This window comes from Rhipicephalus sanguineus, chromosome 5 (genome assembly GCF_013339695.2).
Source record: "Rhipicephalus sanguineus isolate Rsan-2018 chromosome 5, BIME_Rsan_1.4, whole genome shotgun sequence".
Lineage (NCBI taxonomy): Eukaryota > Metazoa > Arthropoda > Arachnida > Ixodida > Ixodidae > Rhipicephalus > Rhipicephalus sanguineus.
This window is the reverse complement of record NC_051180.1, coordinates 69623000-69637800: the sequence shown is the minus strand read 5'-3', so window position 1 is coordinate 69637800 and position 14801 is coordinate 69623000. Positions and strand designations below refer to the sequence as shown.

At 46.8% G+C, this 14801-nt stretch overlaps 1 protein-coding gene across 5 annotated transcripts in view; it reads right to left on the bottom strand.

Annotated features, from left to right (window-relative positions):
* The window catches only part of LOC119393729 (protein timeless homolog), a 528180-nt gene that overhangs the window by 264142 nt on the left and 249237 nt on the right, over nucleotides 1-14801 (bottom strand). For all 5 annotated transcript variants that reach the window (XM_049416331.1, XM_049416330.1, XM_049416329.1 and 2 more), the window contains exons 17-18: nucleotides 2637-2859; nucleotides 1923-2065 (exon numbers count right to left, since the gene is read on the bottom strand). In XM_049416331.1, coding sequence (XP_049272288.1) covers nucleotides 1923-2065; nucleotides 2637-2859 — 366 coding nt within the window. The remainder of the gene's footprint in view (nucleotides 1-1922; nucleotides 2066-2636; nucleotides 2860-14801) is intronic.

Here is a 14801-nt window from a genome sequence, read left to right as displayed (position 1 = left end):
AAATGTTTTACAGGGCAACCTTACGGTTTCCCTAAGAGAAAATGACCGCCTAGGGACTCGTCGGAGCAGCTTATCGCTGAGAAAGAGCTGCAGGTATTTTGCGGCCGGTTTAACGGCTAATCCGGCAACTGAAGCGTCCACTTACAAAATAATACGCTTAGTAGCAAAGGCGCGCGTAGACTCGAACGCTTGTGCGACGAAATGACATGTACAACGAATGATTCTGTATGTCCCGGTTCAAGTCCGATATCAACTCCTCTATACTGAATAACTCGACAGTTAATTACATACTGTATATCGAAGAAGCTTGGGAAGGACTTCCGATCCTAGAACAGCGCGTTCGATCGCTCCGTATGTCAAAGAGAATGCGCTCGTGCACATTTCAGTTAAACTATGAAATAAAGCACAACACGCTAATGTGGCCAGAATTTTAATTAGCGAACTTTTCTCCGTTCAACCGGGGCACCCGCCCGGCGCTGTTAAAGCTATCACGAAAGACAGTTACTCAAGTCAGCTGAAGTCAACTGCTAGCCCGGCGTGGTCATGGGCATTTCTTCTCCCTTCTGTATGCGCCAGTTCGCTGGTTCAGTTTGACCTCTTCTACTCGCTGATTCAAACGGACCTAAAAGGCAACTTAAAAGGCGACGTCGACGCGGGCTACAAACAAGCAAGCACAAAACCACACATAAGTACGCGCACAGACGAATAAATAAAAAACAAGCAACACAAGCAGATAAAGCAAGCAAACCATCCCTCACGTACGCCTACAGGAATATATCCACGATACCACAATGTAAACACAACCAAACCGGCCGTTGCCGTACTTGTACTAACACAAAAGCCTATCGCCCGCATATACCTATTTAAACACCTGCGCGTAAGAGAACAACTGATCTTTTTTTCAACTTTGGCACAGCGCTGGCTTAATATAATGTCTCATTTATAAGGCCACACCGTCGTAATCTTAGAACCTCTATACTACACCACCACTTCTTTTTAGGGGCGTGCGAATATTCGAAAGTTTCGCATATTCGTCGAATATTACATTCGATATATTCGTATTCGATTCGAATATCGTGTATTCGAAAAATTCGAATATGCGATTCGATTATCGTGCATAAAATAACTCGTCCTCCACATTTCTGCTGCGTTCGTACAGCTAAAAACGTTGCCGAGAGGAGCAATAAACATCCTAAGTACACGGAGGCACGATATCTGCCTGCGACGAGCGCCCCAATACGTATGATTTATTGCTGGTGCATCTCCAACGTGCAGCGCTGTCGGCGATCATGTAACCGTACATTTTCAATATTATGCGGCCGTAACGTGCCGCACTATCACTCGTTCACTATGCGGGACCACTTCTGAAGAAAGACAGTGACCCATGTGACTGGTGGCAGACTGTAGGCACCTTCAGATACCCCAGTCTGGCAAAGCTTTGCCCCATGTACCTCCCTATACCAGCCACTTCTGTTCCAAGCGAGCGTGTCTTTTCGGTGGCAGGGGGGGGGGGGGGTTGTCTCTGTTAGAAGGGAGCGCCTGCTGCCTGATCATGTGGAGCAACTCATATTTCTTCATGATAACATCTAGTCATTACTTACATTTTTGCGTGATATTTGCTTGTGTTGTGATGCGCATTGTGCTAGCCTGGACATTGTGTTCTGGAGATAGCAGTTTATGTTATGTTGCCAGTCCCGCTGTTAATTTTTTTTTTTTTCAAATAGCTATATGTTAAATAAAATATTGTTACTGTGGAGGCATCTTTTCCTTTGATATTCGATATTCGATTCGATATTCGAAGGTGGATATTCGTATTCGATTCGTATTCGAAAAATTTGATATTCGCACACCCCTACTTCTTTTCTCTCGACGAAAACAAAACAAACAAATAAAAGAAAACACAGCGAAATGGGCGAACTCACTTTGATCCGCTGCCGTAGCCGTGAACCAGTTCGTACGCGTCCTTCGTATTCTTCCAGAACAGCAACTCGGCGAACACAATCTTGTTTTCCTTAGCCGTGGCAACGAACTTTCGCACGACAAATGTCGCCAGGCGAGCCAGTTCCTGAAACGCAAGACCAACAACGATCATTGCATACAACATACTGCCCATAATGAACGCAGATCAGGTATACTACTGTATACATTTAAACTGCTCCTCCTTGCGTCGCAAATATGCTACATAAAGGGAGGCAGTTCCGATGTACCCAGTAATCGGCGAGTTGCCGCAAAACATAACAAGAGCTTGCGTAATACAAAATGTGAGAGCATCAACGCAAAAATAAAATCGCACGTTTATCTTGAATAAGAACAAAACGACAAAGGAGTAATAAAAGGAAAGCCCCCCCCCCCCCCCCCCCCCCGGCCCCCCCCCCCCCCTCTGTGCATACCACTGTAACCTAAAAATCGAGCTCTGTTACTTGTTCTTTCACACGCTCTTCTGAGGAAATGATTCTTTTGCTTGTATAAGAAAACATAACAAAACCATCAGCGGCATGCAAGTAGAGGGAGATATGAACACACACACACACACACACACACACACACACACACACACACACACACACACACACACACACACACACACACACACACACACACACACACACTTCACTATATCAATGACCCGCATTCACCTTAAGAGTGCCATCGACTCTTTCCTTAGGGAGCGAGTAGCAGTCGTGCATGATGTTCTGGAAGGTCTTGAAGACGCTGGCTTGGAAGAGCATCGGGTACATCTTGAGGTCCCAGGCGAGGCGGTGCAACATGCGCAGCACTTGCTGATTCGTCGCCGGTGAGTTGGTTCGGTAGTGGGAGAGAAGCTTGCAGTAGGCGATCACCACTTTCGGGCTGGCGAACCTGCAAGTAGACAAAAAAAAAAGGTACTGTTTACGCTCCGTCCTAGCGAGAAATTCTAATTAGATGTGTTATTAGGAGGGTGCAATCGAATGAATGCAGTTAAGAGTAAGCTTAATCTGTACTAGTTCTCCTTCCCGGGACGACATAAGTTATTCTGGGTTTGTCAGGCACATATGGGTAGATATTAGAAGGCACAGCATCTTTGCATTGCGTAAATATGTTCAGGGTTATTTAGCCTGTAACATGCCTGCTTCAAAGGAGAACACGTTTCAATTATTCAGGGACATTCGCATATAAAAAAGTTGTGTTATTAACACCACCACCAGACGAATGCCACCTAAAGGCAAGAATTGGCCAATTACACCGTGTGAGTGTTCTCTCATCTTTCTAGCTAGTGTTTCTGACTTCACACGTCACTACTCCTAAACAAAACAAAACGGCACGTTTTGAGCTCGTATTGTTGGTAGTTCATCAATGCAGGGAAACCGCGTATATTTCTTATGGACAAGAAGGGACGCACGAAGAAACATTCCGCGCGTCATATGATGAGAATTATGGTGAGAAGGTGTCTTCAGTATAAGTACATAGCGTAGACACAGCATGATACGGCCCACGAAACAGCGTGTCTGAACGAACTAAATATTACAGAAACAAGAGGATGGCCGGAAGCTCCTTTCCAGCTTTGGTCGATTTCAGCGTTGTTTCCATACAACAACTAACAATACTTATACACCGTATATAGTAAACATTTGCAACCGCTTTGGTTGGTAGAAATAGACCGAGAGAAGAAATGTATCAGAAACGACTCCCTAGTGCCCTTTATCAAGAATTCGGTTGGCGAAATCGGTCACTCAAAGACTTGTGGAGCAGCCTCCCTGTCGGCGAGCTATCCACTCGTCCCTGGAGTTTCGTTCGAAGGCAGGGAGCGTCTTATTGATGCGTTGTTTCGTTGACGTGCGGAAAGCACCGCGCGGAAATCAATGGTGTTTACTCAAAGAGGGTCGTTTTTTTTTATTCCCGAGCAGTTGACGAAGACTGTAGGTTTGTTCACCGAGAAACCCTGAGGTTCACAGCCAAGATCCCTTGACACTGACAAAACCATCGAAAGGTCGCTCCGCAAAAAAAAAAAAAAAAAAAAAAAAAAAAAAAAAAAAAAAAGCCAGGCCTGCGCGCAACGCGCTGCACAGTCACAGCGAAAGCTCGAAGAGCGGCCTTTCTAGAGCCCGTTCCAAGCTCTCATGGGGCATCTAATACGAGTACACATGCAAGGTATCCACTAAGCCATAAATCGTAATTTTTGTGAAGTGGAGAAGCACCCACTATGGGTTTATTCGTCTGTCCGCGGATAATCGAGGTACCCGCTACACATCTGCGAGGCCTTATGTGCACTTTGTTGATGCTGCATGTGGCTGATGACGATAAATAATTATGGCTCAGCCCTTTGTAGAGGGTGGGAAGCTTTAAACCACCCACTCGTTGCGCACTTAGTATTGTGTGACTCCTGGTTGTTATTTTACTCTTCTGCCACGCTATATTATACATGTTAACGCGATTCCTTGCCCGACATGAAGTATGTATAGAATCTTTTGCAACGGAGTTTCAAGCATCAGCGTGGCACTGTGGCAGAATACTAGACTACCACGCACAGGGCCCGGGTTCAGATTCCATCAGATCTTGGATATTTTTATTGATTTCATTTTTGCTTATTTCGCGAGATAGCGCTTACGGATAGCTGTTACGGACAGTGGCGGACAACTACGGCACTGCTGCTGCGATCTCATAACCACTTTCGCTGTAAAGCTTTTCTCTCAAACTGTAAAAGGGCGAGGGTGGTACCTAATGCCGAACTTTCTTCGCCACATTAATAAAAAAGCAAAGATACCGACTGAACTACTTCAAAAAAAAATGGAAGCCAAAGCCAGTAATATGAGAAAAAACTATAGTCGCTTTCGTGCAGTTTATAAGATTTTCCTCAAAACATGGTAAATAAAACGTCAAGCAAAAAGAAAGGTTATGAAAGCCTGCAAGTCTACGTGGTATACCGGAAGAGCTGGCTTTGATGTCCCAAGCCTATTGAAACGCACCGATGAGCTCAAATGCGCTTAGCGCCAGCGTCTTTGAATAAGGACGCTTGCCAGGGCAATCTATGAGTAAATAAGAATAAGTCGCAGTGAAAAGTCCCGGAATACGCCTACTGGAAGTTGTGATCATGATATACTGCGAAAAGTTTCCGCGGCACTCCCAACTAAGTCGGAGCAAAATATGAAATCCACTCACTCAGGAATGGCGTGTATGAGATGCTGAAGTAAATATTTTCTGTACGTTTAATAATCACGATAAATTTCGTAGAGCATCGCATACCAACCGAAATGACTTCCTGCATATATCTGTCATTTCGCATATATTGCATTTTGAGACTTTATTAATCCATCCAGACTATTCCATTCGTTCATGTCAATATGCACAAAAGAAAAACTTTTGGCAGAACGTTTAGGACATAGAAATTTACAGCACAAAGCTAAGAAGCCGAGTGGAACCGCTTTTTTCTTCGTTGCCCAGTGCCGTTAAAAGTGGGGATCCACGGAAGAAAACAGTTGTGCAATCTTGTAAAAACATCCACCGCAATTTTAAGGGAAGAAACTGCGACTACGAAAGCCGGCTCGAGAGAATTTCTTTCAGGTGAACAAGCATATCTTGGAGAAGGGTCCCTTGAAAGAATATATCGGCTACAAACCGGCCTTCACCCTAACGGTTGGTTTATATTTTCTTACACTTGTGGTTCTGCGCTCGCAGAAAAGAGGCTAAGTAAACGAAAAACGCCAGTGGAACCTCCAAGCGACGTATTCTGCGGACAGAAATCGGCACATTACTTTCGGACACGATGCAATAAAAGGGGAATGTGGAAACTCAGCTGGGAGCAAATCGTTCACCGCAATACAGGAATTGTTTGCGAACGAGATTTTTCACTTTAATTCGGAGGAATCATTGCAGACAAACTGCACAATGACTAACAGAAGGTAACAGAAGGCAAGAGAGTAAGATTTAAACGGGTGGCATAACAACCGCTGAAACGTCAAGAATAAAACATTCCCACGCCAGTACACCGCCTTTTGCCAATTCATCCACGCCACGCGCCCACTTACAAGCACACGGTCAATGATGCAACTTCGGCACAAATAACACAAAACACAGGGAAGATATCAGCATAAAGCCAGGAGGGGGCGCGTCTCCTCTTGTGTTGTGTAGTCATGCTCTGTGTAGCGTGCATTTCTATTAGGCATACCTGTAGTGCTAGGAAACCCAACATAAATTGCAGGGGAAGTCATAGGGCAGTTTCGATTTCTAACGTATGCGTACATTTTGTGACGCCATGTGGGGGTATTACTTATCGCAACATAGACGCTGAAGGAGAATTAAATTCTGTCATAATTATGTTTAAATAGACGTATGTGTCCACGTGCGATAAGATCCAAGCGCCCCTAGTGAGTCGCACGCTGCGGATGCAGCGTGCGTGGGTGGGCAGAGAAGGATGACGGTGCGAAAACAAGAGGCAAGCGGAAACTACACAAATCGACACGAATTCTTTTACAGACGAATAAAACCGAGTCAAGATCGATGAACTGCGCCAGCAGGGGCCATTTCACGTGCCGCAGAAAGTTCAGCCGTGCTATGTAAAGCGTGCTTTTCTGTTAAGCAGAGCTGCCATACAAGAAAACCAAATAAAAAAAATACAGGAGAAGTCAGAGGGGTTCCTATTTTTCACGTGTATACAAACGTCCGATTCTAACAGACACATTTCACCAAACCCAATAGCCCTAACGAAAGAAAAACCGAAAAAAAAAGTCGTTCGTATCAAGCCAAGAAAACGAATTCTGCGTAAACAGAGCGACCGAAAAACATATGGCGGATATATTCTGGCTGACTCGCGGTTATTTGGGAAATAAGCCGCGTTTCAATGCCATGATTTCACTCAATCCAGCTTGAGTAGTGACGACGTGACCGAAGTTTATCTGACCCGTTTGTCTGTTAGTCTCTTTTATTCACGAGGAAGACACGACCAACAACGAACGACTAAATGAAAAAAATCACAGCATATCCACGGGGTGAATGATGATGAGTGGGGCGAAGCTACGGAGGGAATCATCTGTAAACCGTGAAACTCTTCCGTGAAATGCGCCCAGTACATAATATAAAGAGTGTGAAACATCGTGTGTATATTAAACATCAAACTTTTATTGTACTGTTGGTTTACGTGGTCCCTTCATTATCACTTGTGATCGGTGAAATGCAAGGAAGAAGTCCGCTCCCGAGCGAAAGAGCGCCAAGAGCGACCGCATTCCCCGCTCGCCCTGTGCGAATTAAAGGCAAGGCTAGAGGGAAGACAGGACGCGCGTTCCACGACGCGAGGTCGGTAGCATGCCCAACGAAAGCCAACGGAACGCGATCGTGCAAGTGCTCCGGCTTCGCATCGCCTCATGGTTCCATTTAGCGTCCCAAAACCAAACATATTGCTCAAGGTGTGCCTTGCGTTTTTCGTAGAAATAATTTCTTTATCATGTACATTAAGACGAAAAGTTGAAAGCTCACTAGAGTGTATCGCCCGCAAAGTATGTCTTTTAGTGTGATTTAACTCTCGTACGGCAGGGTCCTCGCGCCGTTGCCGGTCAACCTCGCCCGTTGACGATCGGGCGAGGTGGCTAAATACAACTAACTACTACTACACTTTAAGAAAAACATCTGGCGTTCTTTCGTTCTGCTTTTACAAAACATCTGGCGTCTTTCGTTGGTTTATTTCATCAATCAACGGCGTTTTGAACAAATTTTTATTGTTAATCACGCACAGGAGAAATCTCACCAGGCACTACCTTGGAGGTAAACAATGGCTGCTAATGGCAATGAGAGACAGAAGAAGTCGGCTTTTAGCTAACACTTACACTTCTACTTCTACTAACGTTTCTACTGGAACATGCCAATGGCTGCTAATGGGGAATGAGAGACAGAAGAATTCGGCTTTTAGTTAACGCGCACGCTGCGAATTTTTTATTGTTCAACAACGCACAGGAGAAATCTCCCACCGGCACCACCTTGGAGGTCAAAGCGTAAGACTTGTTACTCACTACTACGATCACGACGACTACGAGGGACGAACGGGTGCCGCCTTAAGGAGCTTCGCCCCTAAAACTTGTATGACGCTTGGCTTCGCCCTCAAGAGTAGAACGCGATAGCGTAATCGGGCCCCGTGCGCATCGCCTACAACCATGTCGGAAAGAAAAGACCAGTTGTGCGCGTAACATAGGTCGTTGCAAACTATCCTATAACGTCTAATGGATGTACAGTTGCTGAGTGCCCCCCACGTCATAATTCTTCCTATTGCAAATTGGCGAAGTGCCCACTACTCGTCCCTAAGGTGCCACGCGTTCCTGCGCAGCAGCACACATTGTAATGGGTGGGCAGCTTTAAACCACGCAATCGTTGCGCAGTTCACTTGTTTTGACGCCCGGTGCGATTCTGCCACGCAATATCACATGCGTTAAGGAGACTCCATATACAAGGTGACATTATTATAGCTATTTTTAGTAAGCAGTTTCAAGCACTGGCGCGGTTCAATGGTAGAACGCTTTTTTGCCACGCAGAAGGCCTGGCTGCGATTCTCACTCGGGCCGAAGATTTTTTATTATTTATTTATTTGCATCTACCACGAATCACCGTTGTCCCCATCCCGCAAAACGTCCACCCAGAGCATAACGAGGGTAGGAGACGGGCCAGGGCAAAGGCTCTTTTAGAAAGGGCTCACGATCAGGCCGGGGACTGTTGCTTCGTCGACGCGGCCCGGTATCCCGAGGGGAAGGCGTATGTGGCAGTGAGCATCAACCACGAGGGGGATATAATCACAAGCTCGACGACGGTCCGGACAACGGCATCCGAAATAGCGGAGCAAGCTGCGATTGCGTTGGTCTTGCTTGACAACAAAAGGTCCACGATTTACAGCGACTCGAGATCGGCGATTAGAGCATTTGCCCAAGGCACCATCTCGGAACCGGCCTTGCGGATCCTCCGGGACAAGAACATCGAGCCACACACGCTCGTCTGGTTCCCAGCTCACATGGGACAGATCGAGGGAGCCCCGCTCAATCTCAATGAGTCGGCCCACATAGCTGCGAGAGGACTAGTAGACCGCGTGGCTACCGGAGGGCGCGCTGAGGTTTTGGAAAATCGGGACCCTTCCACCTCGTATATCGAAATCACCAAACATTTTTACCTGGGGCGGAGACAGTACCCTCCACCACACAAAATTAAGCAGACCACAGGCTCTGACACTCAGGCTACTTCAGGCCGGGGCGTACCCTAACCCGCGCTATTGCACAAGATCTATCCTGAAATACAGCCAACTAATGCATGTTCATTATGCGCAGATATCGCTAATCTCGAACACATGCTCTGGCGGTGGCCGCGTTACACGGCGGCGAAGTCATCACGCCGTCAAAATGGGAAGATGCTATCAAGTTCCGGACTCGAAGCACAACTATGGGCAGTCCAACGGGCCCGCGACGCAGCAGAGAGACTTGGTCTTTCTGTCCCGACGTGGGAGCGGCCCGCAACGTGCTAGGGCGCGTCCGAGGGACCGAAATAAAGTTTATTCATCCATCATCCATCTATCTCGAATTTTCGCTCACGGGCAGCGCTGATAGTTCGCTCAACACCGCCGACGCCGACACCGGAATTTTTGCGAAAAGAGCTCTTTAACGCTATAGCGTTAAAATGATCCGGTTGTGAGTCAGCCTTGCTCAGATTTACCAGGAGTAGCCATAGCAATGACTGGCTAACACAAAACAACGACTCAAACTCAAGGAGGACGCAGGAAAGCGGAAGCGATAACGACCAGTCATTTTCTTATTATTTTGCAGCAGACCTTCTAATACGTCGCGAATGAATCGAAGATTAAAGAAGCTTTAAATGTAAGCAGAGACCTAGCCTCCCTTAACGACGAGTAACCGCGTCTCCTGCTGTGCCGACTCATGCTCTGTAAAGCGTGTTTTCCTGTTGAGCATAGCTATCGTGCTAGGAAACCCAAGAAAAAATAAAGGGGAAGCCTTAGTGCTGTTTCAATTTCTGACGTATGCGTACATTTTGTGACGCCGTGCGGGCACTACTTATCGCAGTCACTACTTATAGCAATATTAGCAGTGAACTATGAGACCTAAAAGTAAGATCATCCTCTTCTTTCTTTTTTTACGTTTTTTTACGCAAGAGAAAATAGGCACTAAACAAAAAAATCCTAGATCCGTTTAGATCAATAAACTATTCCGGCAAAAGCCTGTTCTTGCTGATTCAACGGTTAAACATGCATTTCTAGGAAAGATTATGGCTGAAGGACCTTAAAATTTCATGCTGAAGTTTCAGCGTCGTTACATAAACAAGTCACCGCGGATTTCTGTGGCTCGCGAAAGGTATAGAAATGTTTTAAGTTATCCTGTTGGCCCCATTAGAATGCAATAAAGTCCACCTTCAATTACGAAAAATTACCCAAGTCAAAGCGGGAGCCTTCGCGATCTATGACGTCATGGCAAGACAGCGCGGAAACTTCAATGCGGCTTCCGCAATAGTTTTTCATTTCTGCGCTGGCATTTTTTTATGGCCTCACAAGTATCTTCTCACAATAGTGGCTTACCTGGTGTTTTAAAAAAAAGGTACTAATAAAGGTAAACTTACTTTATCTTCATAGTCCTTTTATGCAACCGCTTAATGACACCGCCTAAACTGCAACCAATCTACGATCTGCGCAGTTAGCACGCGCGACTGGTGAACCGTGGGGGGGGGGCAGACCTGGCCCCCCGCCACGGACCACCGTGGCGGGGGGCCAGGTCAGCCAGACGCCGAGAGAAAAAAATTCGGCGAATTGACAATAATAATTTACAAAACTAGAATAGAAATCATGCTTATTCTGAGCACGCATGTCACAAGGTTGCAGTTTATGAACAAAGGTTACAAGCAAAAGGAAAGAAAGAAAGAAAGAAAGAAAGAAAGAAAGAAAGAAAGAAAGAGAAGAAAGAAAGAAGAAAGAAAGAAAGAAAGAAAGAAGAAAGAAAGAAAGAAAGAAAGAAAGAAAATAACTCTCTCAAGGCGACTTTTGGTACTGAACATTCTTAGCGAACTCGCGAATACCTACAACAAGCTTGCTCACCGACAGACGCAGAAAGTAGTGGAGGTGTTCATTCGTTAGTTGGAGGAGGGGAGGGGGAGGGCTGTGACATCGTGCCTGGGGTCGCATAATACTGCATCGCGGGCCGCAGGTTACCGACCCCTGGCTTAGAAGATAGCGTCGAGTCCCAGTCGTCGGAGCAATGGAACGTGTGTGCATGACACCCGTGCGACGTGACGCCACCGCCCGTCGACGATAGATAGTTAAGGAAAATTAACCTTTTTTACTTTTTCGTATCCGAATCTACAAAAAAAACTGAATGTGGCGTAAGTTAAGTGCGCAAAAAAAAAAAAGCGCCTCTTGAGCAATCCGATCATTCCGCAAGACCGCCATCTTGGTCGGACAGCAATGTAGCCTGCATCGCATTTATCCCCGATGCTGTCTTCGCGAAGTTGTCTATTATGCCGGTTACATGAGAATTAGAATGGGACTTTAGATTTGGCGATGTCTAGTCGTCTACGGTGAGTAGCGGAACACACCCCACGTCGATCGCTTCTTTCGAGGGAACAAGGCGACTGCCGGGTAAATGAAGAGAAGCAACAAAATTCGTTGAAAGATGGCGCCGGTTTACTCTTCTTCAGTATGTTTTCAACCGCGCAATCAGCTCCTTCAGTAAGTATACGGTAGCGCGAATTCGTCCACTTTGGCGTGCTTTTCGCGAAAAGTTCTCCGAAGTCTCGTCAGGTCTCCCTTCCCTGCAGCGAAACTGTTTGGACACACTGTTCAACTATATTTTCTCGTAGACAGTGCCTTTGTGAACTCTTACTGAGATCACCTGGCTCCAACTAGGCTTCGTCTTCACATTCTTAGAAAGTTCTGAGCAGTGCCCGTAATTCTTTCTTTCTTTTTTCTTATTTTTGCAATATACGAAACACGACAAGAATGATGACACTTCGAGAGGGCGAAATGGGTGAGATGGGAAAATGACGCAATTTGTGCAGCCATTGACGGAAGCATATCTCCTCGGTAATCCATTTTATCAAAGCACATTTACACGTGGCAAGCATCAAAGGAGCTTATTTCACAAGCCATCGTCACTGCACACGCCACATAAAAAAATAACGATATAAAATAAGAAATTTCAGCATGTCATCCGGGTTCCAGACGATGCAAGTACGTTAATCAAGGCAAGTCTTTATAGGAATATCGGTATCGCGCCTTAACATCAGCTTTCAAACGTAGTCCAATCATAATCAGTCTCAGAGAAAGATTATCAACGGGTCTCATTCATTCACACTGTCGACTCCACGGGTCATTTTCCCAGGATGGGTGTGCTGCTTCGTGAAGGCTGCGTGCATCTGCCGTGATTAAGTGACGAAGCGGAGCACTCTCTTTACGGGTTGGAGAAACTTAATAAAGAATGCATTACTGCGACGAACTCTCGCACGCATTGTCAAAGCAAGTTTCTATATACATAGAGAGATAAAACAAAATTTAAGCCACATGCTCAGACACGTGGGACGAGCAGTGTATAGCGGGGCGCTGAGGAGAGGATTCCAATCACCTCGGGGCAATCCTCGGCATTTCCCCGAGAATGAAGAGGACGGAGCCGAAAGGGGCCTTTCATTTCGCGACTGGTGTCTCAATATGTGTACCAGCATTTGATTTAGGGACGAAGCACCGGCGGGGTCTTTTGCCAGGACGTTCCTCACGGCGCGGCTTTCGTCGCTATTGGAAGTGTACGGTGAGCCGTTTGCGCGTTTGTTTCTTTCTCGCTTTTCTTGCTTTCGTTCCAAGATTTAGCACCGCCTCTTTAGAGAGATCGAAACCTGGGCATGGCCATAAATTTTACGTTCGCTGCGTACATATCCCGTGAGAGGCAGTTAGAAAGAACAGAAAGAGAGAAGAGAAGCCACTCCAGAAAACTCGAAGGTACGGGTCCTCGTAAATAACTTTGGAGACAGACACCCATCGCTTTCTCAGGCCGCTAGAAGGGCGTCGGGAGACGCGGACAAAAAAAAAAAAAGATGGAAAGAAAGAAGACAGCGACAGAAAGAGGAGAGAAAAAGCATTGAGTAAGGCGTATACACGCCTCCACGTCAACACTTCGGAGTCGTAACTCTGCCAGCCTGGGTGCAAGGAGAGCTCACACCATCGTCACCAACTTCCAGTCGGGGTCGCCAGCAGGAGAGAGCAGGCCGTCGCTAAGCGAGAGGAAAAGCAGAGAGCGGAAACAGTGACGAAGCAGAGAAACAAGGAACCTTATTCGCGCGAGCACGCAGCGACATAGCGAGGCGGTGTGCAGAAAGAGAGGGTCGTGCTTCCAGAGAGGGTCGTACACTGGCGTATACACACACACGCGGGTACAGCAGCCTACTCAGGGGTCGTCTGATATAGTGACGCAATCTTCATCGCATTCCACGGGTGACTTGTCGGCATACGGTGCTCGGAGAAGAATGTTCCATGGGCGCGCGCGCATTCGTTGGTTCGTTTAGTTGCATGCGTGCGCGAGAGTTTGGGGGACGCAGAGTGCGAACTGCGAGTAGGCGATAGCAACGCGATTGTTTCTTTTCGCAGCTGGTGATGATGCCTGATACTCGGGCTCGCCTACCGCGTCTACGCGAGTGCGACACCTCAACACAACTCTCTCTGTCTCATTGGCAATGCCGTATAATGAAGTTGGATGCCGAGCTGCTGATGCTAAGCGAAGGCTGCGCCGTTGTTCGTGGTGCTTTCAACGCGGCGACGGCGTTCAATGGATACTCTTTGCTGAATAAATGGGCGTGTGCCCCCCAGATGACACAGAATGAGTTAGCTCTTGTGTGTCACAGCTCTTTGACGGGAAGCTGGTGCTGCGTGGAATGAAACGAAAAGTTGAACAGCAACAAAGCTTGCCGAGCATAGTGCATAGTAACATATACATGCCGCGTCGTGCGCACCTCAGCGTTGCGTAAATAGTAAAGGAGCGAAGGGGCTTCGGCGTATGCAGATACCAAGATGGCGCGTTGGAACTGCTGCATCCTATTCTTTTGTTTCTTTCTGTATTGTTCCAGGGTAGGTACATTATGGCACCGTTTGTTGTTTCAATGCGTGATTCCGCACAGAAGAAAACCGGCGAGCGGCACATCTGTTCACTTAGAACACGGACAAGGCTGCAATAGGCCGGTCCCCGCGTAACCCGCGCACTTGTCATGATAGCTGCAACAGCCCCAGTCGATCACCGCACTACCGGGGATTTTCGCAATAAATCAGCACCTCAAGTTATAAAGACGGCACACAAGCGCACGAAAGACTGAATATGAGCAGGAGTGTTGGTGTGCAGCTCCACGGAGAGCTTTCCGTCAGCTGGTGTGCTGTTCTGACGAATTGGCATCCAGCTCTGTTACGCGTCCTCGCGCGGGCTTTGAAAAAAAAAAAGAAAATAATAAAGGAAGCTGCACAAAACATCGGCATGTCTACCATCAGCACACAACACGAGCGTCACTCGAGGACTGAAAAACACTCGCTTCGCACTTGATGTTACGCATCGCTTATACTACGGTGCTTTGGGGCCTTCACTGATGATGGTGATGGCGAAGGTACACAAACAATGAAGCCGCGCAAGAACAAAACAACGTCAGTTAATGGCAGGGTTGTTGTTTTCTGCAACGATTCACCATGCTGAAAAAAAAAACAAAAAAAAACAAGGACAGCCCGGAAATGGCGGAAAGTAAACACGCGTACAAAAAATCACCGCCGCCTCAAAGGCACCGCCGCTCCGCCACGTTAGTTTTGCGGTTTTCGCGCGAGGACGATGCAGCAG